This window comes from Myzus persicae, unplaced genomic scaffold (assembly GCF_001856785.1).
Source record: "Myzus persicae strain clone G006 unplaced genomic scaffold, MPER_G0061.0, whole genome shotgun sequence".
Taxonomy (NCBI): Eukaryota; Metazoa; Arthropoda; class Insecta; order Hemiptera; family Aphididae; genus Myzus; species Myzus persicae.
This window is the reverse complement of record NW_019104278.1, coordinates 46,367-67,286: the sequence shown is the minus strand read 5'-3', so window position 1 is coordinate 67,286 and position 20,920 is coordinate 46,367. Positions and strand designations below refer to the sequence as shown.

General features: G+C 26.3%; 2 protein-coding genes across 3 annotated transcripts; one reads left to right on the top strand and one right to left on the bottom strand.

Moving 5' to 3' along the window:
• The first annotated feature begins 999 nt into the window (after positions 1-999).
• On the top strand, positions 1,000-6,286 carry LOC111040816 (aladin-like). Of its 2 annotated transcripts, none has more exons than XM_022324861.1 (10): positions 1,000-1,108; positions 2,104-2,213; positions 2,329-2,458; positions 2,914-3,116; positions 3,177-3,336; positions 3,575-3,744; positions 3,801-4,034; positions 5,466-5,597; positions 5,662-5,746; positions 5,813-6,286. In XM_022324861.1, exons 3-10 carry the CDS (start codon positions 2,408-2,410, stop codon positions 5,984-5,986), a joined length of 1,209 nt encoding a protein of 402 aa, XP_022180553.1. In that variant the 5' UTR covers positions 1,000-1,108; positions 2,104-2,213; positions 2,329-2,407; the 3' UTR covers positions 5,987-6,286. The 2 variants fall into 2 exon arrangements, with proteins under 2 accessions (XP_022180553.1, XP_022180552.1); XM_022324860.1 differs by lacking the exon at positions 1,000-1,108 and adding an exon at positions 1,500-1,918 and having other exon boundaries at positions 5,813-6,285.
• Positions 6,287-10,692: 4,406 nt separating this feature from the next.
• LOC111040834 (KDEL motif-containing protein 1-like) lies at positions 10,693-16,105 on the bottom strand. The gene is made up of 8 exons (XM_022324889.1): positions 15,714-16,105; positions 14,936-15,135; positions 14,018-14,232; positions 13,846-13,923; positions 12,831-12,994; positions 12,514-12,751; positions 12,152-12,451; positions 10,693-11,222 (listed from the first exon to the last, which is right to left on the bottom strand). Exons 1-8 carry the CDS (start codon positions 15,866-15,868, stop codon positions 11,049-11,051), a joined length of 1,524 nt encoding a protein of 507 aa, XP_022180581.1. The 5' UTR covers positions 15,869-16,105; the 3' UTR covers positions 10,693-11,048.
• Positions 16,106-20,920: the final 4,815 nt, after the last annotated feature.

Genomic DNA, 20,920 nt, shown 5'->3' with positions numbered 1-20,920 from the left:
CCAGAATTAAACGCTCCATAGCAAAAATGTGATTTCAATTTTTGACAAGAATTCATTTTAAAATATACGGTAATTGATATTCACTATGATGTATAAAAAAATTTTCAAATATTTTTATTAATTTAGCACTCATTAAATTATTTTGTTTTTGTCATTTTTACACTATCTAATATTATATTTTGACATAAAAAAATATTATTTCAAAGTTATTGTAACAGATATAAGAATACCATTAACTTATATTTGCATCAGTATATTTTAATGTTTATTATGGTTTTATACATATAATGTATTTAAAAAAACTTCCCTCTACTAAAAATTAAAATACAATATATATTCTCTGCATGGTCAATGTGGATTCCATGTGGATGTGTTGTGATGCTGTTCTGATGATGTCCCATTCATTTAATATTAAAATAGTGGATACCTCTTTGATGTACAGTAGATGTCAAATGGGTTACTGTAATGGGTACATTAAATTTAAATTAAATTATATTAAATTATTGTAAAGAATTATACAAAAAAAAACATTTCTGAATGAAGGCTATCATCCATACTACTATAAGTATATTTTAGGATATTGTTGCTGTTTAAGTAGTTTATTTTACTTGAGTGTCCGTTAAAGCCACTGGCGGTTAGAGTAATATTTAACCGACAGTCAGTTCTTACTAACTTTTATTACTGGTAGAATTCTGTTGTTAATCATTCGGCAAGAAACATATTAGACTAGCCGCCGGTTAGTGTTACTAGACAATTAACCAGACGTTGTAAGAACAGCCCTCAATCAATTGTAAATGCAAATAACTAAGTATCATGTTTACTGTTAATTAAATAATAAGTTAAGCTGAGATACCGCAAACACCATGTCTAAATAGTTAATATCACTTAATACAATAATTTGTAAAAAATATGATACTGGATAATCTTTGAAATGTATCTAGGATGTCATATTAGAAATGAAGATGGTAATAAAGTACAAACTGATAACAATATATCACTTTCTCACTTTCTTCATGATTAACGCGGTATATAGAGGAGTATAGAGGACTGTTAAGTGCTAATGTAGGAATACTGAAATGTTTGTTCAAAAAATATCCAAAAGAGCCAGGTAAAAATTATTTATGTTGGGAAAAACAATTATCTACAATAAGACAATGAGTACCTCATTATTTGGAGTTTGTAAGTTGGTGGTACGTCAATACGTCACTCACACTCGTACTGTCATTCATTACTGTTTTTACTTTTTAGCACGACTTCATAAACTGAATAAAATAATTAATAAAATAATAATTAATGCATCTCACAAAATTGTTTAGCCATAGCGGCGTACTGGCGTAGTAGGCTAGTAGCATGGTTTGTACTTTGTAGAAATTAGTTATGATAACGAAAACGGCACTCGGCAGGCTATGACCACTAGTACCAAAACTCGTATTATTATGATAAGCTGATGACTTGTTGTATCATGGTCGTTAGTCGTTACGACTTCACGAGTTTAAACAGCTTAGTGAAAATTTTATTACAATATAACCACAATTAGAATCCTGTAGTCTCCGAAACTACTGTACAGTTAAATCTAAACGTTTCGTGAATAAAGTTATTTTTTTATTTATGTTTTTATTGTTGTATAGTGTTCGGTGTATAGAATATTTCTCCGTTGTTTTAAATTTTGATAAGGAAACTCGTGAGTCGTGTTCATATAGTACAGTTATCTGTACTGCGAGTTTGTTGTGCGAATTGTTTAAGGATAAACGCCGGTATTTTAATTTGTGGATTTAATATCCTTGTTTTATTAATTTCCTGTACCGAAAATATAGGATTTAATATGTGTTCTTTGAGAGATTTTCCTGAACTACGGGATTGCAGTCTCACGGATAAGAACGCATCCATGGCATTAGTCATTAAAAGAGTGAAACCTGAGGTTGGTAATTTTTTTGAACAGTTTTGACTGTTTTAAGTGTTCTACAGTTTCTGATGACAGTTGATGTGGATTTTTTTTTAAATTCTATTGGTGTACCCATTGGTATAATTAAAAAAAAATGGAATCAGTTATTATTTATCCAGCTTACCTACACATGAAAAACATTAACCAATTTATATTTATAGGCAATTAATTACCCAAATATTGTAATCCAGTTGAAAGGAGATCAAAATCCTGAACCTTTATTTTTACCAACTTCAGGACTAACAACATTTCAACAAATTTTAAGTAAATTGTAAGTACATTTTTAAAATATTTAAGTATGTATTATAAGTATTTTATTAGCCATTTAAATAAGTAATTGAAAATAATATACATTTTTTCACATCTGATTTATTATGTTTGTACAGTTCGGAGGAAAACTTCTGGACTGCTTGTGATGAACTATCAAAATATTTTAAAAGAAATCCGTGTAACCTATCAGTTCTTATGTATCCATTAGGATTAATTATGAAATTTTCTCCTCGTGCAAGTTTGAAGGTAACATATTACATAAATACTTAACTTAATATCCACTAATACTGCAAGATTATCTTTAAAATGTTAACACATTTTTAAATTTATTTGATTTATTATCATTATTAATAAAATGAAAATAATAAATTCATATAATTAATTGACATAAATTTGCAAATAAGTGGCATCTAATGCTTCACTAGTTTAATAGGAACTTTCAGTGAAATAAATAGGTATGCAAGTATAAATGCATTTTTTCAACATAATTGCAATCATTGCCGAGTATAACATAAATATGCTCTTAATAATAAATATTTTAATGCAATAAATACATAATACCTACATTTTGGAATAAATACTTTTTTTTTACTTCAATAAAATTCTCGTTTCTTTGTTTTCAAATTTTTTTTAAAAAAAATGTGAAATGTAATAATTTTGTAACCAAAACATTAATTTAAGATTATTTTTTATCATTTCAGGGCTCTGAAAATTTGGTGCTGACAGATATAAGTAGAACAAAATTATGGTCATCAAGTGTAGTGCGTTGTATGGCATGGCATCCGCAGGTAACTAAACTTGCTATTGTTTCTTCCCATGACATTGTTTATGTGTACAATCGAAAAGGTTCTGAAGCAAAAATAAAAAGGAAATCTCAAAGTGCCATTTTATCATTAGCTTGGAGGTACTTATAATGCACATTTTTTGTTTATTACCATGTAATATTTAACTTTTCACATTTTAGGCCATTAAGTATTGGTACTTTAGCAGTGGGATGTGAAAAAGGAATTTTCATCTGGACGATTGAGTTTAGTAACATACATGTAAGACCAACTGTAAATAATGTTTGCAAATTTGTCAGAGATGATCATAGATATATTACTGGATTATCATGGAATAAAATGGTAACTTCTTTATAAACTCTAATATATACCATTAGGTAACCAACTATGTATTAATAAATATTTAATAATGTGTTTTGAATTGTCAAATTTTTTTGATGAATCAACAAATTAAAATTTATTTTCTGCATTAAATCATTTTTATAATTATTTTAAAGTTTATTCAAATTATGATCATTATAGTTATTATAGAAAAGTGATAGCTAAACATGAAATTTTATACTTTTTATTATTTATTCAGGGTGATCTTTTAATATCCAGTGCAGTGACATCTAAAACAATGTATATTTGGAATTATCCTTTAGAAACCTGTGTTCCATTGCGCAGCATTAGTTCTGATACTTTAAACTTTGTACATTGGTCGCCTGATAATACAAAAGTGTTTTCTTGTTCAACTAATGAAACATTTAGGTAATGCTGGTTAATTTTTTTATTTTTTTTTTGCTATTTAATTAATTTTTTTACAGAATTTGGTCCACTGATAACTGGACCTCAGATAAGTGGTCTTTGAATAACCGGTCTAGAGTGCAATGTGCATGTTGGTCACCTTGCAGTTTAGTTTTATTATTTGCAACTGATTCTTGTTCGGTTATAAATGCTATTGACTTCCGAAAATCAGATGTGTTCAATGGATCAAGGAATTACAAAAAAGTTGCATGGCCTATAATTGACATCAAAAGTGAATGTATAAATGATAAAGTGTAAGTGGTAAATTAATAAATTGTGTTATGTCTTATATAAACTTTAGAGTTTCGATAGTCTGGTGTACACGATAATCTGGACGGCATATGTGTATGTAATTTTTTCGGATTTCTAGAACTCAATTAAATTATGAAATAACCTTACCAACAATAACAATTTTGTCCATTTAGATAGAGAGCGCACTTTTAAATTTTAAATCAAAAATACTACCCTAAAAAAAAGTTGCTGATATTTTTGTTAGTAAACAGTTATATTTTATGATCATTTATTAAAACAATAATCACAAACATAATTTTTGAAATATAAGGTTTTCTTGAGTAGGTAAGACATAGATTTGCCAAAATAGTAATATATATAATTGGTGTACATTTAAACTATAAATGGTGTGGCTGCAGTAATCAAAATGTTAATGAGTTATTTCTTTAATACTGGTAATAACAGTATAACTAGTATAACAGTAACTATATAACAGTAATACTGTTATTACCAGTATTAAAGAAATAACTCATCAACATTTTGATTACTGCAGCCACACCATTTATAGTTTAAATGTACACCAATTATATATATTACTATTTTCCAGACATAATTATTTGATATGTTACAATTTTCAAAATATTTTGGTTATTTATAAACATTTGACATTTATTCTTGTACTTTTTTTAGTTTTTTTTTTAATTGTAACAATAACCTTTTTTCCTTGCTAAAAATCAAGTAATTTTAATACAATATGTATAACATTCTTCATACATTTTTGAAACAGTGTTTTAAAAAATACCTTAAAATACATATCTTGAACTATTTTTTTTTATGGATACTTGAAGCTCAATATTTGATAAAATTAGAAATTCAAACGAATTGTAACAATATTTCCTTTGACAATTAAAATTATTTTCTTGAAATTCAAAACATATTAATGTTTAAGACTTTTTGAAGGTTTGGTTAATCTAAAAAGTTTTCGGCATTATACCTATTATTGAATATTATTTTTTGCTAAATAATTAATTTTTCAAAATATTTAGATTTATTTTAACCTATTTATTCTGTTCTATTGTATGTTAGTATTGAATTATAAATTAATAATAATACTATGTGATGATATAATGTATACAATATTAGTTCAACATACCGCATTACTAATAGAAAAATAATATATATGAATGTAAATAAATTATAAAATGTTCTTAGAAATAGAGGTAGGTTACAACAGGGTGCATTGGTTTTCATATGCAATGATTTTTTTTTTATTCTGATACATAAGTTTAATAACTAAACAATCCTAGATAGGTAGATTTTATACAACAAATTATTGTATAAATTGTAAGTATATGTTATTTATTAAAAAAATTAAGTAATAGAGACATTATATTAGATCTCTGATACTTAATAATGTGGCTTAACTTTACTTCTTACAACTGTTTATTATTTAGAATTGGTGGAACACTTTCTGACATGTGCTGGGATCAAAACGCTCAACGTTTAGCTATAACTTTCAAAAATAGTGGATCTTTAGTTGTATTTCAAACTGCTATAAGTGATGCCGTTGTTGATTGTATTCCATTGTAAGCATCTAATCTTGGAGTTCTTAAAGTATTGTCAATAAATCTTTGACTATGTCGGTTTTAGTTGTATTATTCAAGGACGGCTTGACGAAGAACCTTCTGCAATTGCATTCCAACCAACTTATGAAAAGGGGTCTTTATTAACAATTGTACGTATAAACATAAAATATCACGTTTGAAGCCAACAATAATTTTTAAATTCATTCTTTTTTTAGGGTTGGTCTAACGGTAATATTGAATATGTACCATTTGAATACACTTCTAAGCCAAAACATGAACCTGAAATATTTGGAACAAATTTGTTTGGTGTAAACAACAATAAAAGTATATCTGGCCTACCTAGTATGTCAACTACTACTAATTCACTAATTGAATATTTGTTAAACTAATTAGAAATGTGTGGTTTCTTTTTCTTAATGTTTCTACAATTTTTGTAATTTTAATCTCAAGTTTAATAGTAAATTAACCATTATAACACAATTTCAATGCTGATAAAATATTTTAATTGTAACTATGCAAAAAAAAAAAAATATTTATATTGAAATTTATTTTAACGAAATCTATGTATCAATTTTATTTAATGAGATTATGCAAACCTATTCATTATCTTAAATAAGAATTAAAACTTAATATTCATTTCAAGACATACTGGTTAGGAAAAAATGTTTTACCTGTTTGTGTATATCTTTTAATACATTTGAAAATGTATTAAATTATTTTTTAATAAAAACATTTTACTTTCCCTTTAATAAAATTATTTATGTCAGATTTTGAATTATATTCTCAAGTTATTAATTGAGTTTTGTGATTTGAAAAAAAAAAGTTTTATATTTGAGACTATTATTCACAATAATATATAATTATTTTTAATCCTGGTATATTACTTTTTTTAAATTCCAATCCTTCAAATTGATCCATAAATTCCATACATCCATAAATATTGAATATTAAATCAATAGTTGCATATTTATAAGCATTCAATATTTAATACTATTAATTATTAGCTTAGTATAAATTATAATTTTTTATGAAAATATTGTTTTTAAGTTTATAAAGTTTAAAATATGATTTGTAATCAATGCCTAAAGCGGAATTGCATGGGACCAACAAAAAATTCCGCTTTAAGCAGTTTTCCGCTTTATTCAATAAACCGGATAAATACCGGATTATTCAATTCAAATAAATACCAAAGAATTTTTTTCAAATTATTGTTTTAAATAATGTAATTCATTAAAATTAAACTAAAATATAGGTTTTATAATCCATTAAATTTAAACTAAAATAAACTTTTAACCATTCTTCTTTAATTCTATTTTGATTTTTAAGAGTATCTGAGTTTTTCCACAGTTAAATATATTTTGTAATTGTTTTACCGAATGTCCTTTTGTACACATATTGATCAGTTGATATTTTTTATTTAATGAAAGACACTTATATTTTGGCATTTTTATATTTAATAGGAGATAAAATAAAATTAAAAGTGTACGTGCGACTGTTGGTGTAAGACTGTTTCACAGTTACAAAGAAGAAATGTCGTATCGTTTACGATGCGATAATACATAATAATTATGCGATAATGCGATAATGCATTGTACGTACAGTGTACATAATATATTGTACGAATATGTGCCTATAGAACAATTTTATCTTCTTTGTCTATTACTATTTAACGATGTACATGGTACACACCCATATCGGCATATCTATATCTCATACCTTATTTTTGGTTTAGATTTGACAGGCGCGTGTCATTTTTCCGTTCTAAAACTCCCTTTGTGGTTACTATTTTGAATTTGTTCAAAAACATATATTATACCCACAATTTGACATCCAGTACAATTCCTAAGGAATAATAATATATGTTTACTATAGATACATGACATTTTCACTGAATGTTTATGTGAACAAGTTGTTGTTAGTGGAAATTAAAACAAAAGTTGAGTGTTAATCCACTGTAATTTTTTATGAGCTTTTGAATTTGGGATTCATTACAAAATTCATAACAAACACGAAAATTAGCGAATTATTTTGAGTTAGAAATTGATAAAAAAATTTTCTTTTTATATCTAAAGTTTAAAATTTTAATACAAGATTCCATATAAGTCTAATAAAATTTGTATGAGCGTTTGAAGTTAAAATTTTTACTACATTGGTTATTCACTCGATTTCTCATGTAGCTTTTTTATTATTTCCTTGCAATTCGAAAATGTAGACACTTGAAATTTACACCATTTGTTTATTTCATCAATTCATATACTTGATAAAATTATAAAATATATTGACTTGTTTTAAGCCGTTGACAGACATTTTCAATTTTCATTTTTTTTTCTTTTAAGTCAATAATATTTTATTGGTTGGTTCAAAAAGCATGACAATTTATACAAGACTCTTGTTACAATAGCAGTTGAGAAATATTAATAATACATAGGCACGTTTTTGTTTTATTATCATTTTAAGTTCAAATTATGACAATATTTATGAAATTGAAAAATAATTTTGCAGTTAAAAATTTATAAAAATTTTCAATTTGCATAGCTAAGGATTGAAAATTGAAAACAACATTCTACGTAAGTAGTTAATTCTGTAACCAAAAAATCTAAAAATAAACAAAAACAGCTTTTTATAGTTATTCAAAGAATTTTTGACGATTTAGATGAAATTACATATTAACACAAAGAAAAACAATTTTAGTAATTTTGTTGTAATTAGGTTCCAAAACAGCCCAATTTCACATAAGTATGTATAATATTTTTTCAACATCAATGATTATTTAAGATTAATATTAATTTAACTTATGGCGACCGTATTAATAATATGTAATAACATTATAAAATAACCTAGGCTGACATACCGCATCTGTTTAGAATCGTTTTTCGTATACAATGATATGATATCATTAAATTCAAATTAAATACAATCCATTACAGCGAACTTCTAGACACCTTATGTACAGCAAAGCGACATCCACTTACCCTTTTTTTTAATACATATTTTTTACATAATTTTAAATTAAATGTTTTAGATTGAGTTTTAAGTGCATACCTATTTAAAAATAAATGCATATTTTGTAACTGCATTTTTAGAAGTCTATTTTGAGGACTTTTTGTGCATATAGTGTACCTCATTAGTTTTTATAAAACAACTTTTACAAGCTAGAAGCCACTCAGTAAATAGACAACTACATTATATTATATTATAAATACCTATTATGTGCTACCTTCTACGTTATACTGGATAACGGAAGCCTACGTCATCTCTGCAGTGCTATTTTTACTATCGCAAGACGAACGTCATATGTGGTTGAGTTGTAGAAGTGCGTCGGCGAAAACGATAGAAATCACAGAAAAATGATACTAGGTCACGGCGTACTGAATTATTCACATTTTGTAAAACTTTTGCACCGATGTCATTATTTATTGTATACACATAACAATAACATTGTTGGAAAGGTGATCATTTTTTCTATGATTTGTAGGAAACAGATTTCTGAAGATTGTATTAACAAATGAGCATTATGACTTAACAAACGAGTGTTTTATAAATTTAAATAGTACAGTTTTTAAAAAAAAATTACAATTTAAAATATCTGATTCCAATAAAACATAACAAAAATGATCAACTTTCAAACAGTGTATTACTTATTGGTCTACAATTATTAATGACTTCGTAGCACTTGAAGTACAAACACTCAATTTTGTACACAAATGGACAGATGTTGCGTCCTCTTTATGACGGTTGATATACATATCGATCCGAGGACCTTTTGATCTGTTATAGGGACATTTTGTTATACTGGAGACAATTCTATCTTTTTTGAGACATTTTACCTACCATACTTAGACATATTTACCAGAAAAAATAAATTCTCTAAACAGTGTAAAAAGCCCCCAAAGGGATGTAGTTGTCGTTTGTACATTTTGATATATTGTAGAGACTTTGTTGTCTACAAACGGGATTCTAAGTTCATTGCTTCTGTTTGTAAACAAAAGATTTACGTACTGTCCACTGGTCGAAAAGAGGACATTTTTGTAAGCTTCATTACGCCATCTATAATTCAGCTTTCGTTGGAATTATGACAAAAATATCATTTAAAAATAATCAAGATCACCTAAAACAAAATTTCCACTTATGGACTTACGTTGTAAGACGCAAGCAAAAAATTCGGTGACTTTTAATTTTTGAAACAGAATTTTTAATAATTGTTTTTAGTTTTTGAGTTATGATAATATTGAAATGGTTTGTTATACGTATTATATTAAATTATTGAACACATATCAAAATATAGCAAGTGTAGCTTTATTTATTATTTTTTGATATTAGAACAAACAAATATTATAACAATACATTAATTAACCATTCACATTCACAATTTCAAAGCTATGCAAAACAACGGATAAGTTGCTCATATCATCACAAGATAATTTATGATAACACTGTTAAAATTAAACACAGTATTTCCAACAGGTTCATTAAGATTTAAGAATGTTAATTTAAATTTAAATAATCAAACGTCGAACTGGGTTATCTAGTAATATAATTGCTGAAAGATTTTAAATTAATACGTTTGAGTAAGACATTATACATTTCTATGGAAGTTTAAATTATATTGTATTTATAGTCAATTGTAGTTTTGTATTACAATACATAATAATATAACATTAGAATTTATAATTATTTCTAACTCTACATTTCTTTTTTTATATAAAAAAAAATATTAAAATTTGTATAAAATATATTTTAAATACATAAGGGTCATTTTGAGAAAGTAATAACTTAACATTACTATAAAATGATTATTAACTATATATCATGAGAAAAAAAAATAACTTGTTAAGTTGGTAGTTATTTAAAAAAGGGTAGGTAACTAAGTTAAAAGTAAATCAAGTTAAATTTTTTAACTTAATAATGCCCAGCCTTGGTAGTAGTATAGTACAGTATGTTATTATGGTATGGCATAAAAGTCATATAGCATAATATGGTACACAAAAAACATATAATTACAAGTAAAATATTATCACTATAAATTAAATAATTAAGTAGGCAAGAATACAAAATTAAATCATTCAATTTAAATAATGAGACTAAAATTTTAGTTTTTATACTAAGTATTATCAAACATCATAAATAATTCAGCATATTATAATATGATACACAATATAAAATTAAAAAAAAAATAACCAATATTAATTACTTACAAACCATAATAAACTCTTTCAATAAGTAGGCAAGAATAAATAGTTAATGAGATTCAATATAATAAAAAGTAGGAGATTGGTTATTTAAATTGAGATACATAATAAAACTATAAGCTACATCACACAGAATCAATCATCGAATATTTAATTACAAATATAATCCATTTCCACACATTTTTTTTAACACAGATAGAAAAAAATTGTACATCAATCATTTTTTACAGTAAGGGAATTAATCATTAATTATGATTTAAATTTAAAGCTCCATCTTAATATTTGTCAAATACAGTTCAGGTTCAGGTTCAGGTTCAGGTTCAGGTTCAGGTTCAGATTCACATTCACAAGCTATTTTGTTAGGACTGTTGGGAGTACTTATCACTGCATCCATATTGGGACGGACTTCTACTGAGTTCAAAAATTTGCTATAATTCTAGAAAGTAAAAAATATATTTTCAATACGATTAGTAAAATATTTAATATTTCTAAAAACATCCATGCAAAATATAATTATAACTAACAAAATAGCGATATCATGTCTAATCACTTATTAGTAATATACTAATATCATAATAAAGTTAAACAACGAACAGCCTTAACTTGAATAACAAAATATACATAGGATATTAGGAAAGTTATGTTATATATGTGTTAATTATCTCTTGAGGGCCGGATTGGCCAGGCGAGTTACCAAGTAAGACTCGGTGGGCAGCGGCAATTTTGGGCTATTAAATACAACTTTTAAAAAATGTCGGGAACTTTCATAACACAATACAGTAGTATAAACTCTTTGTTATATTTGTACGGGATATTATTTAGAAAAGACCTTATGTAGCAAAAAGTGTTTAGAAAAACATTTGGGTCCAGGGCCACCAGTTTGGTTTTTGGTAAGGTGTTGGTAGGTTGCTAGGTTATGTAAGGTTATTTAATTTATTTATTTTTTAATTAACTTTTGTTTCCTTTTTAAAAACATTTTATGACATGGCAAATTGAAATTCAACAGAACCATTTGTGTATTGATAGCTTAAACATTTAAGTGAATAAAGTTATTATTAAAGATTAAAGTAAGAACATTGAAAAACAATTGATTGACATCTTTTTTTAAATATCCATTTTAATTTTTTATATTGCAATATTTTATAGAACCACAATACTTGCTTTAAAATTAAAATATTATAAACAACTGATGAACAGACGCAGATAATATTCATACCTTTAAGTTTGATAAGTCATGGCATTGGGACACTAATATTTAAACTAACATTACATTATTGCTTCTGTAAAAAGCCGATTTGCTGTCACATTATGCTCGTTTGTAAGATGGAGAAAATACACGTGGTTGTGATCTCTGTTTAAACTTACTTGAAATAATAGTAAGTAATATCCCAATATGTTATGAGGTGCTAAATGTTCTCTTGCATATTTTTGGCCGTTCAGTGATATTTTTCTAGCTGTCTTGTCATCGCTCATCATAATATCTATCAAATCTAGCAAATCATCTAAATGTCTTTTTACTGGGACATAATGAACCCATGGTATCAGTTCATTATAAAAGTGTTCATAGTACTCTGAGTCTTGTTTGAAAACCAATGAATCACCCACTAATAGATATGGAAACCGATAAGCAGCTACAGTACCATCAATGTTTAATTGGTATTTGTACTAAAAAAAAAAAATATGTAATAACTAGAATCTCATTGTAATCACAGTCATTGTAATCATACATCAAAGAATTTAAAGAAAGAAATGGGCTTTTTCCCTGGACCATATTTTTCTTTTAATTCTTTATAAAAAAAAAAGTTTGTTATTGAAGCATTGAGAATATCTGGATTCATTTTACTAAGTTCCACTAGATTCAACCGATGTTTGCTGGAGTCACGGCCCATCCAAAAACCTTTTTCAATTTTTTGTGACCATGTTTTTTCAATGTTACCTTGAACTGACAACATATCTAAGGTCACCCTACAAAAAACAAATCATCAACTTAAAATTAATTAATTAATTAATAAAAAGAAAAAAAATTAAAAACAAGGACACTTACCTTCCCATATTTTCAAGCGCTGATTCTGTAATATCATAGGTAGGCATCACAATATCAACAGAATAATTTGATCCACACCAAGAAAATAAAGGAAATAGTTCTTTAGGTGATGATAAAGGCCAGTCTCCCAAGTTTACAAAAAACTCCAGATCTGGTAAAAACACCTAAAAATAATTGATTTTACTAAACTTATGAGACAATTGATTTCAATTGGAAAGGCAATAATAAAATAGAAGATATACAGTTTACTAGGGTATTATAATTTTGAAGGCATCTGCCACACAGTAATACAAAGTTATCTTGAATACAGTGTTTGGTAGAAACATGGTTACTTTATGGAGTAACATACATTAAGGCAACTTAATTATTTATTTATTGAAATTAAATGATAGAAACTACGTTCATTAATTTAATTTAAACTCCGTTTAGTTTTTATAAATTTTGTGAAGAAAAATCCTTTTTAATTAAATTTTTTAAAACCAAAAATGGTAGATAATGTGTAAACGAGCTAAAATTGAATATTTTTGTAATAATCTTTATTTAAACAGTTTTAATATATTAAATGATCTACCAATAATTATATTAATGTATAGTTCACTCCTCCCTTCAAGCATTTCTATAGAATGCTTTTCAATACGAGTATTAATCGCACAAAAATTGATCACTATAATTAAATACAATCATTTTGAAGACACATTAATATATAAAATTAAAATTAATTGAAGAACAATTTTAACAGTTTTAAATTTTGTAATTTTATGTTATTTTTAGTTTTACATATTCAAATATTTTTTTGGAACATAAAATAATTACTTTTGAGTTAAAAGTAATGTTACACAATTTTGGTAACAAAAAAGTAATATAGTCAACTTTTAATTTCATAAAGTTTTATAACTAGTAGCATCACTTATTATTTTTTAAAAGCAACAATTTAGTTTAAAAAAAAAATCTATTCCCAACATCTATTTGAACAGTAAAACATATTTATTCAAATAGAGAGTAGAAACAATTTTACCTTTCGATTTAATGACAGTAATAGATTATCCATAAACATCTTAAATCCTGTATATTCTCCATAGCATTTTCGGAATATCTGAAAATGCAATTTATAAAGGTAGTACCGAATACATTTATCTCAACAGTTATAATTTTAATCATGCTAATTCTTCATTTTGATAATTACTTACTAAATTATTTTTGACAACATAATGACAAACGCTTGTGCTGTGTGGGTGTTGACTATAAAATTTAGCCATTTTTCCAAATACCGTTTTAAAATTTATGTTCTTAAATTGATTGAGATCATTATTGATTTGTTCGATATTAGTTCTACATTTAGTATTTGATAGCCATGTATCAATTGATACTTTTGAACAGTCACATTCGTCTGGATAAATTGGCCCTATATTATATCACAAGATTATTAGAAACATAGTTATTTTCAAAATTTAAAACATTAAAGATACTTGAACAAGGCTGTAGCCAGGGGGGAGGGGGTCAGGGTTCAAACCGCCCTCAAAATTTTTTTTGAAATAAGATTTAATTATTTTTTAAATAAAGATTAATTTAATTTAAATTATATTTTTATATTTTTATATTTTATTATATAACATATTTATACTCTAACCCCCCTTCAACATACTTCTGGCTACGGCTATGATTTTCATATTATTATAATATAACATATTTATACCCCCCCCCCCCTAAATATTTTTCTAGCTACAGTCTTATACTTGAATATTAGTGTTTGATTTCCTATAAAGTGATGATTTTATTTAAAAGAAAATTAATAATCTATACAATTAAAAACAATGGGTAAGTTTGGTGTGGGACGTGGGACTAAAGTAAAAACTGGATGACAAAATGAAGAAGTCCAATAATACCTTTATAAATATGCTTGACCTCTTTAATGATCACTTTTACATAGTTATAATTTTTTGGTGTCTTAACCTTCAAGGAAATAAGTTATTTTACATTTTACATTTTATTTTATTCATTTACTTGATGCCAATAGTTACATAACTTAACTAATAAATCTGTTAATGCATATTTAATGTAAAAAAATTTATGTTAGATATTGGTTAACTATTTTCAATTTAAATTACCTCTGTCAAAATGATCCCAGTAATTTTTTAATGATTTTTTATTTTCAACTAATATCTTGAATTCATAGCAAACTTCATACAATTTGTATCGTACTATAAATGATGCATCTTTTCTATCCAAGATATTCGTCCAAATACGACAAGTATTACCATTTTTTGTTTTACCACTTATTAACACATTAAAGTCTGCAATATTAAATCTGAAACATTTTAATAGCAATAATATTATATTATGTAAGTACTTACTGTAATCTTAGCATGAAATATTATTTATAACTTACAAACAGAATATCCTATAATATAAATGCCTTCTAGTATCCCTTCACATACTTCAATACCTACTAAGAATTGAATTGAATTATGATCTACTTAATACACAGAAATGGACCAACTTTTTTTGTGAGAATATAATCTTGATGATCTCCTAATATATTTTTAAAGTATATTTTTTTTGCAAATTAATTTACGATATTAACCAGTTTTGTATATTAGGTTTTATGTTTACTATCTAAGATGCAGACAAGATAGAAAAATACTGTAAGTACATGGCAAGACACTATGATTTGAGATGACTAGGCAGAGTTTTGAGAGGAAGCAGTTTTCCTAATGCCCCCCCTACTCCAAATTGTGTAAATAATATTCCTGTTATTATATTGTATAGCCAATATAATTAATTTACTAAATTAAGAACATAATGAATGTTGAGTTTGTTGAGTTATGATTACATGTAAGTACTTAGGTATTTAACTTATGTAAGATTTTGTGTAAAGTGACTTACTTATCTTGGTCATACTGAACGTAAAAATATCGAGCGGGTAAAACGATTAATGGATCGAGACCAGGTCCCCAAATTGTTGTGCCGACGGAATGTAATCCATCGAATTTTAAAACAGCAAATAAAAGAATCAACGGAATGCCATTGACGATACCCATAGTGATATTTTAGAGGAACTTAATCGACCACCTCTCACACATAGTGGATCGATAAAAAATCGATCGAGGCACTGTTAATTGTGTAATATTATAATGTAGTACCCACGTTCTACGTACTACAATTTAGGCTATTGCTTGCTTGTCGTTCAGATATATTATATTTTTTTTTTTCAAACTGTTTTTATCAATTTTATTTGATGTGATTAAAATGATAACACTATCAGCCGGTCCCGATAGCCGCGGGATCGGGCTAAAATCAAAGAAAAATCATTTTATCTATGGCCAAAATGGGGCAATTTGTTATCGAAGCATTGAGAATGTCTGGATTTATTTCACGAAGTTCCACTAGATTCAACTGATGTTTGCTGGAGTCACGGCCCATCCAAAAACTTTTTCACAACATATCTACAACATATCTATGATCATCCTAGAAAGAACATATCATAAATTTAAATATTGACAAATAAATTAGTAAAAACAAAAACGCTCACCACCCCATGTTTTCAAGTGCTGATTCTGTAATATCATAAGTAGGCATCACGATATTAACAGAATAATTTGATTCACATCAAGAAAATAAAGGAAATGGTTCTATAGGTGATAAAGGCCAGTTTTTATAGTTTACAAAAAAACTCCAGGTCTCGTAAAAACACTTATAAATAATTTATCTTACTAAACTTATTTAGTTTATATATGTTTTCAAATGGAAAGGTAATTATAAAATAGAAGATACACAATTTACTAGGGCATTGAACTAAAATTTTAAAGGTATCTGCCACACAGTTTTATAAAGTTATCTTGAATACAGTGTTTGGTAGTATGATAGTTAGCTAAAGTACTAGATAATAACATTGATTATAAAATAAATACTATACTAGTATTTATAATCAATGATAGATTTAGAAAGTTCAATAAGAAATGAATTAAAATTATGGAAAAATTAACACAATAGGTTGGAACCTACAACAAAACAACTTTATTCTTCATTTTTATATAATGGCAGTTGAGTGGAGGGGGCTCCATGTACACTTGATAAATATATATATATACTTACTACTTGAATATAATTTTTAATTTTAATTCATAATGTATATTGATTATACATTTATACTATATTAAAAGAAGTTAAACAAACTGTCTTAAAGTATATATGGCCTATACAGTGTACTTTTACAACATATGCCTAAACTAGTAAATTGTGTATAGGCGGCACAGCCGCACAGGCAATATTGACTGTAAAAGTATGTTTGAAAAGATACCAAGGTATAATTGTACTTTAGCTAACACGCGATTTTTTGATTTTTTTTTTTTTGTTGAAACATGTAATTCGACGAGTTATTAAAGATGGAGCTGAAAAAAATGTAAAATGTCTTTAAGAAATTGCTAACAAAAAAAAGGAGTCAAAATATTTAGAAAATTATAAATTTATCGAGGCCATGTGTGAGAACTGAGAAATGATAATACATAAAGGTTTGGTGAAAATTGAAAAATTCCTGTCTACTGTTATTCGTTTTTTAATTATAACAAAATGTGAAAAAAATCGTTTGATGAGAAATAAAATTGTCATGTTACGCATGAAATATGAATGTCCGATTTCGTCGAAATTTAAACTTCAGCTGCTGTCATACAAAATATTTGTGAAAATACACCTGATATATTTTTTTTTATTCCTGCAATTCAACTTACCTATGAGGAACCTTGTATTGTGGTAGATTTACTTAAAATGAATAACATATTTGTATTTATTTAATGTGTAATACGTTATTTGTGACCATAACATTGATAGGTACAACTAAAATTACTTAGTATTAAATATAATTATAATAGCAATATAAATAATGAGTTATATGTTTACGACAAATTATAAATAGGTGTATAAATATATCTTTTAAAAATTGTTGTAATATTAAATCATTTAGATTTTAATATTAAAAAATGGCTAGACATTTCATCATACAAATTCTATCGAAGTACCTATATAATTTCGTAAACTGAAGTTTTTGATTTTTAATGCTTTAATCCGATAATCAAAACATATATTTTAAAGTTTTTTTCATAATTTTTATTGTCTTATTTATTTACATAAATTATCTATATTGCATTTAAAGAATGCTATATTTGAGCAACAAAATGAAATTGCAGAGCACATACGTCGCCCGATGAAACTTCAAAATTAAATATACCTTCATAAGTACCTATTAACTAAGAATCTGTTCGTTGAATATTATCTTGCAATCGACAATATATCTTATACTACATTATCAAATTTATTTACTCTCAAACGAAAATGATATGATTTATAAATTAAAAAAATGAATTCGAAAATCTTAAATGTTAATAAATAAACCAAAAAGAATCAAAATAAAAGAAATTTATACTTAGAAAATATCAAAGTCAATTTCATGATAAATTCAAGTTTTATGCTGTAATTTTTTTTTATGTAACGTTATATAGAACAACAACAAAAGTAGTCCGTCCTAGGACCCTTGCAGATGCAGAGCCTGATTAAGGATCAAATACACCCCAAAGTTAAAGATACCGCCCTCGAACAAAAGCTCTTTTTACACCAATGTAAATTCAGGCCTGGATAGATGTGAAATATCGAAATACATGTTCATTAAAAGAATTTATAATTATTAAAGAAAACCCATAAATAAATAATTATGAGTAAAATAAATAAAAACATAGAGTTTTGTTAATGAAATAAATATATATATTGTTCTTAATATTCTTCTAATAATAATATATTCAGAATATAAATAAGAGGCAAATAAATAGTTTTGGTACTTACCTAGGTTTATTTTTTGAACAGAATATATAGAATCTATGAATGTTGTCTAGGGATTGAATCATGTGTTGTACAACTACAAATTATTTATATTATTATACATTTTCGCCATTAGTCACACATTTTTTCATTATTTTTTTTTTTTTTGCTGTTTCTGTCACCACATACGATTTGGTCTTACCATTAAGATGCGCCAATATAGATGTTTCATATCAAAAACAAAATGTATTTTATCTACTACTAGTTTTACATAAAAATTCAGGGATTTCTCTAATTTTTTTCCCAATTATTTAAAAAATATTATTTAGGTTTTTCTTCTCCCCCTACCCCTACTAAATAACAACTACCTAGATCTGATTTGCTACCAGAATCCAACTTCAAAATTAGTCAATCATTTTTGCTGATCCAGAAAATGGCTATCAACTTGACCATAAAATCTATTTATTATGTATCTAAATAAAGAGGGCAATATAGAATTATATTATTGTATATAATATAAATATGGAAATATGGAACTAAATATGCATGTAAATATGGAACTTACCTTTTTCAAAAACAAATTATTCGAAATAATGTTCGGGAATATGAATATTCGAATATTCGAATGTATACTTGTGTTAGCTAATAGCTTGTACATCGTATATGAAGTTTTTAACTATTTTTTGATATAGGTAAGTAATGTACAGTATAGTCACTCGATAATTCGAACCTCGATAATTCGAAAAACTCCATGAATTGAACTAAACGCTAAGTCCCCTAAGAAAACCTCTATAATTAGAAAAAATTTATGTATTTCGATCTTCTCTATAATTCGAAATGTCTGTCGGTAAGGCACACTCAGACACTCTACAATTCGAATTTTTTTTCACGAACCTATATAATTCGAATTTCTTTAAACGTGGTTATGTGTAAGTTCATACGTATAAAGATTATGCCAATCTATTTATATGACATTATTCCGTCAATTTTATAAGCAATATGAAATGGACGAAAAAAGATGCGATACGATTTTCAATGCTATCAGTCAGGGAGCCCCGGATTTAGGGTTGGGGGGGCCCCAGGGCTCACATAATATTGAAATATAAGAATTTTTAGTTGATCTACATGCTTTAAAACTTAAGCTTCAAAATTATATTGCTTTGATTATTGAACATAATTAATATAGATTTATAAAATTTTAATGCAATTAATAAGTAAATAGAAGTAACCTTTAAAGTTATGTCTTTTTATTTTTTCATTTAGACATGTAGACACTAGACATTTAGTACATTAAAAGTTAAAACCATTGAAAAAGTTAATATTAAAATATATTTGATGCTATTGAAAACTAAAATAAACCCTTCAAATTATTATCAACAAAAAATTTGATTCGTTAAATAATATTTAGTAAGTTAGTTCAAGCAATGTTTTTGCCAATAAATGAAAACCAAACTTCGAACGTTGTGTATAAATGTATAATAATTAATACAACACTCACGAAATAATACTAGTTTTGAAATTCAAATTACTATTATATACGAGTACACGACACATCACTCAACACTGTAGTTGAGTAATTCTATTTATAATTAAGTAGTAATAGAAGAAAATTACCAATCCCAATATAGTGATTCGTTTACTTAAAAAAAAAATAGAATATTTTTTTGAAAATTACTAGAAAAATTAAAAAAAAAAAGGTAATTATTTTGTGGGGGCCCCTTATTAACTGAATCAAATGGGGGTCTCGGGGCCTGGGTTCAACAATTTTTCACAAAAAAAATAACAGATTTCTTTAATAATATGTAAAATATAATAATATGAATAGTAAATAAATATCAATTAATAATTTTAAAACATAATTTTATTTATAAGTAAATGTCAAAATAAACGTAATACATATATAATTTTTTACCTCTCTTTAATTCGAATTAATTTTTTTTTCCTTCGATTATTCGAACACTCGGTAAATCGAAAACCTCTATAAATCGAATTTGTAACTCAGTCCCCTAAATTTCGAATTATCGAGTGACTTAATGTTTAGAAAGAACGTCGTTCACATGTTCACGTTCATATTTAGTGAACGATACGCTTACATCACTCGTTTTTATTAGATTAAATGTGAACGTTTTCACATTGATTAATTGTACTATATGATAATATTTTCTTATTATAATTCCTATTATGAAAAATTAAAATTAAATGAACGATCTAGTGAACGAATTCATTTTTAGTGAATGTTCTAAACACTGACTTTTTTATAGTTCTAAAATAACATTACGTTCACA

Coding starts and splice junctions, on each gene's coding strand:
- LOC111040816 (XM_022324860.1), top strand. CDS start 1,823: ATGTGTTCTTTGAGAGATTTTCCTGAACTACGGGATTGCAGTCTCACG. Junction 1,919..2,103: donor TTAAAAGAGTGAAACCTGAG/GTTGGTAATTTT, acceptor TTATATTTATAG/GCAATTAATTACCCAAATAT. Junction 2,459..2,913: donor CTCCTCGTGCAAGTTTGAAG/GTAACATATTAC, acceptor TTATCATTTCAG/GGCTCTGAAAATTTGGTGCT.
- LOC111040834 (XM_022324889.1), bottom strand. CDS start 15,868: ATGGGTATCGTCAATGGCATTCCGTTGATTCTTTTATTTGCTGTTTTA. Junction 15,136..15,713: donor GTTCAGTATGACCAAGATAA/GTAAGTCACTTT, acceptor AAAATGTTTCAG/ATTTAATATTGCAGACTTTA. Junction 12,995..13,845: donor TACTGTCATTAAATCGAAAG/GTAAAATTGTTT, acceptor AATTATTTTTAG/GTGTTTTTACCAGATCTGGA.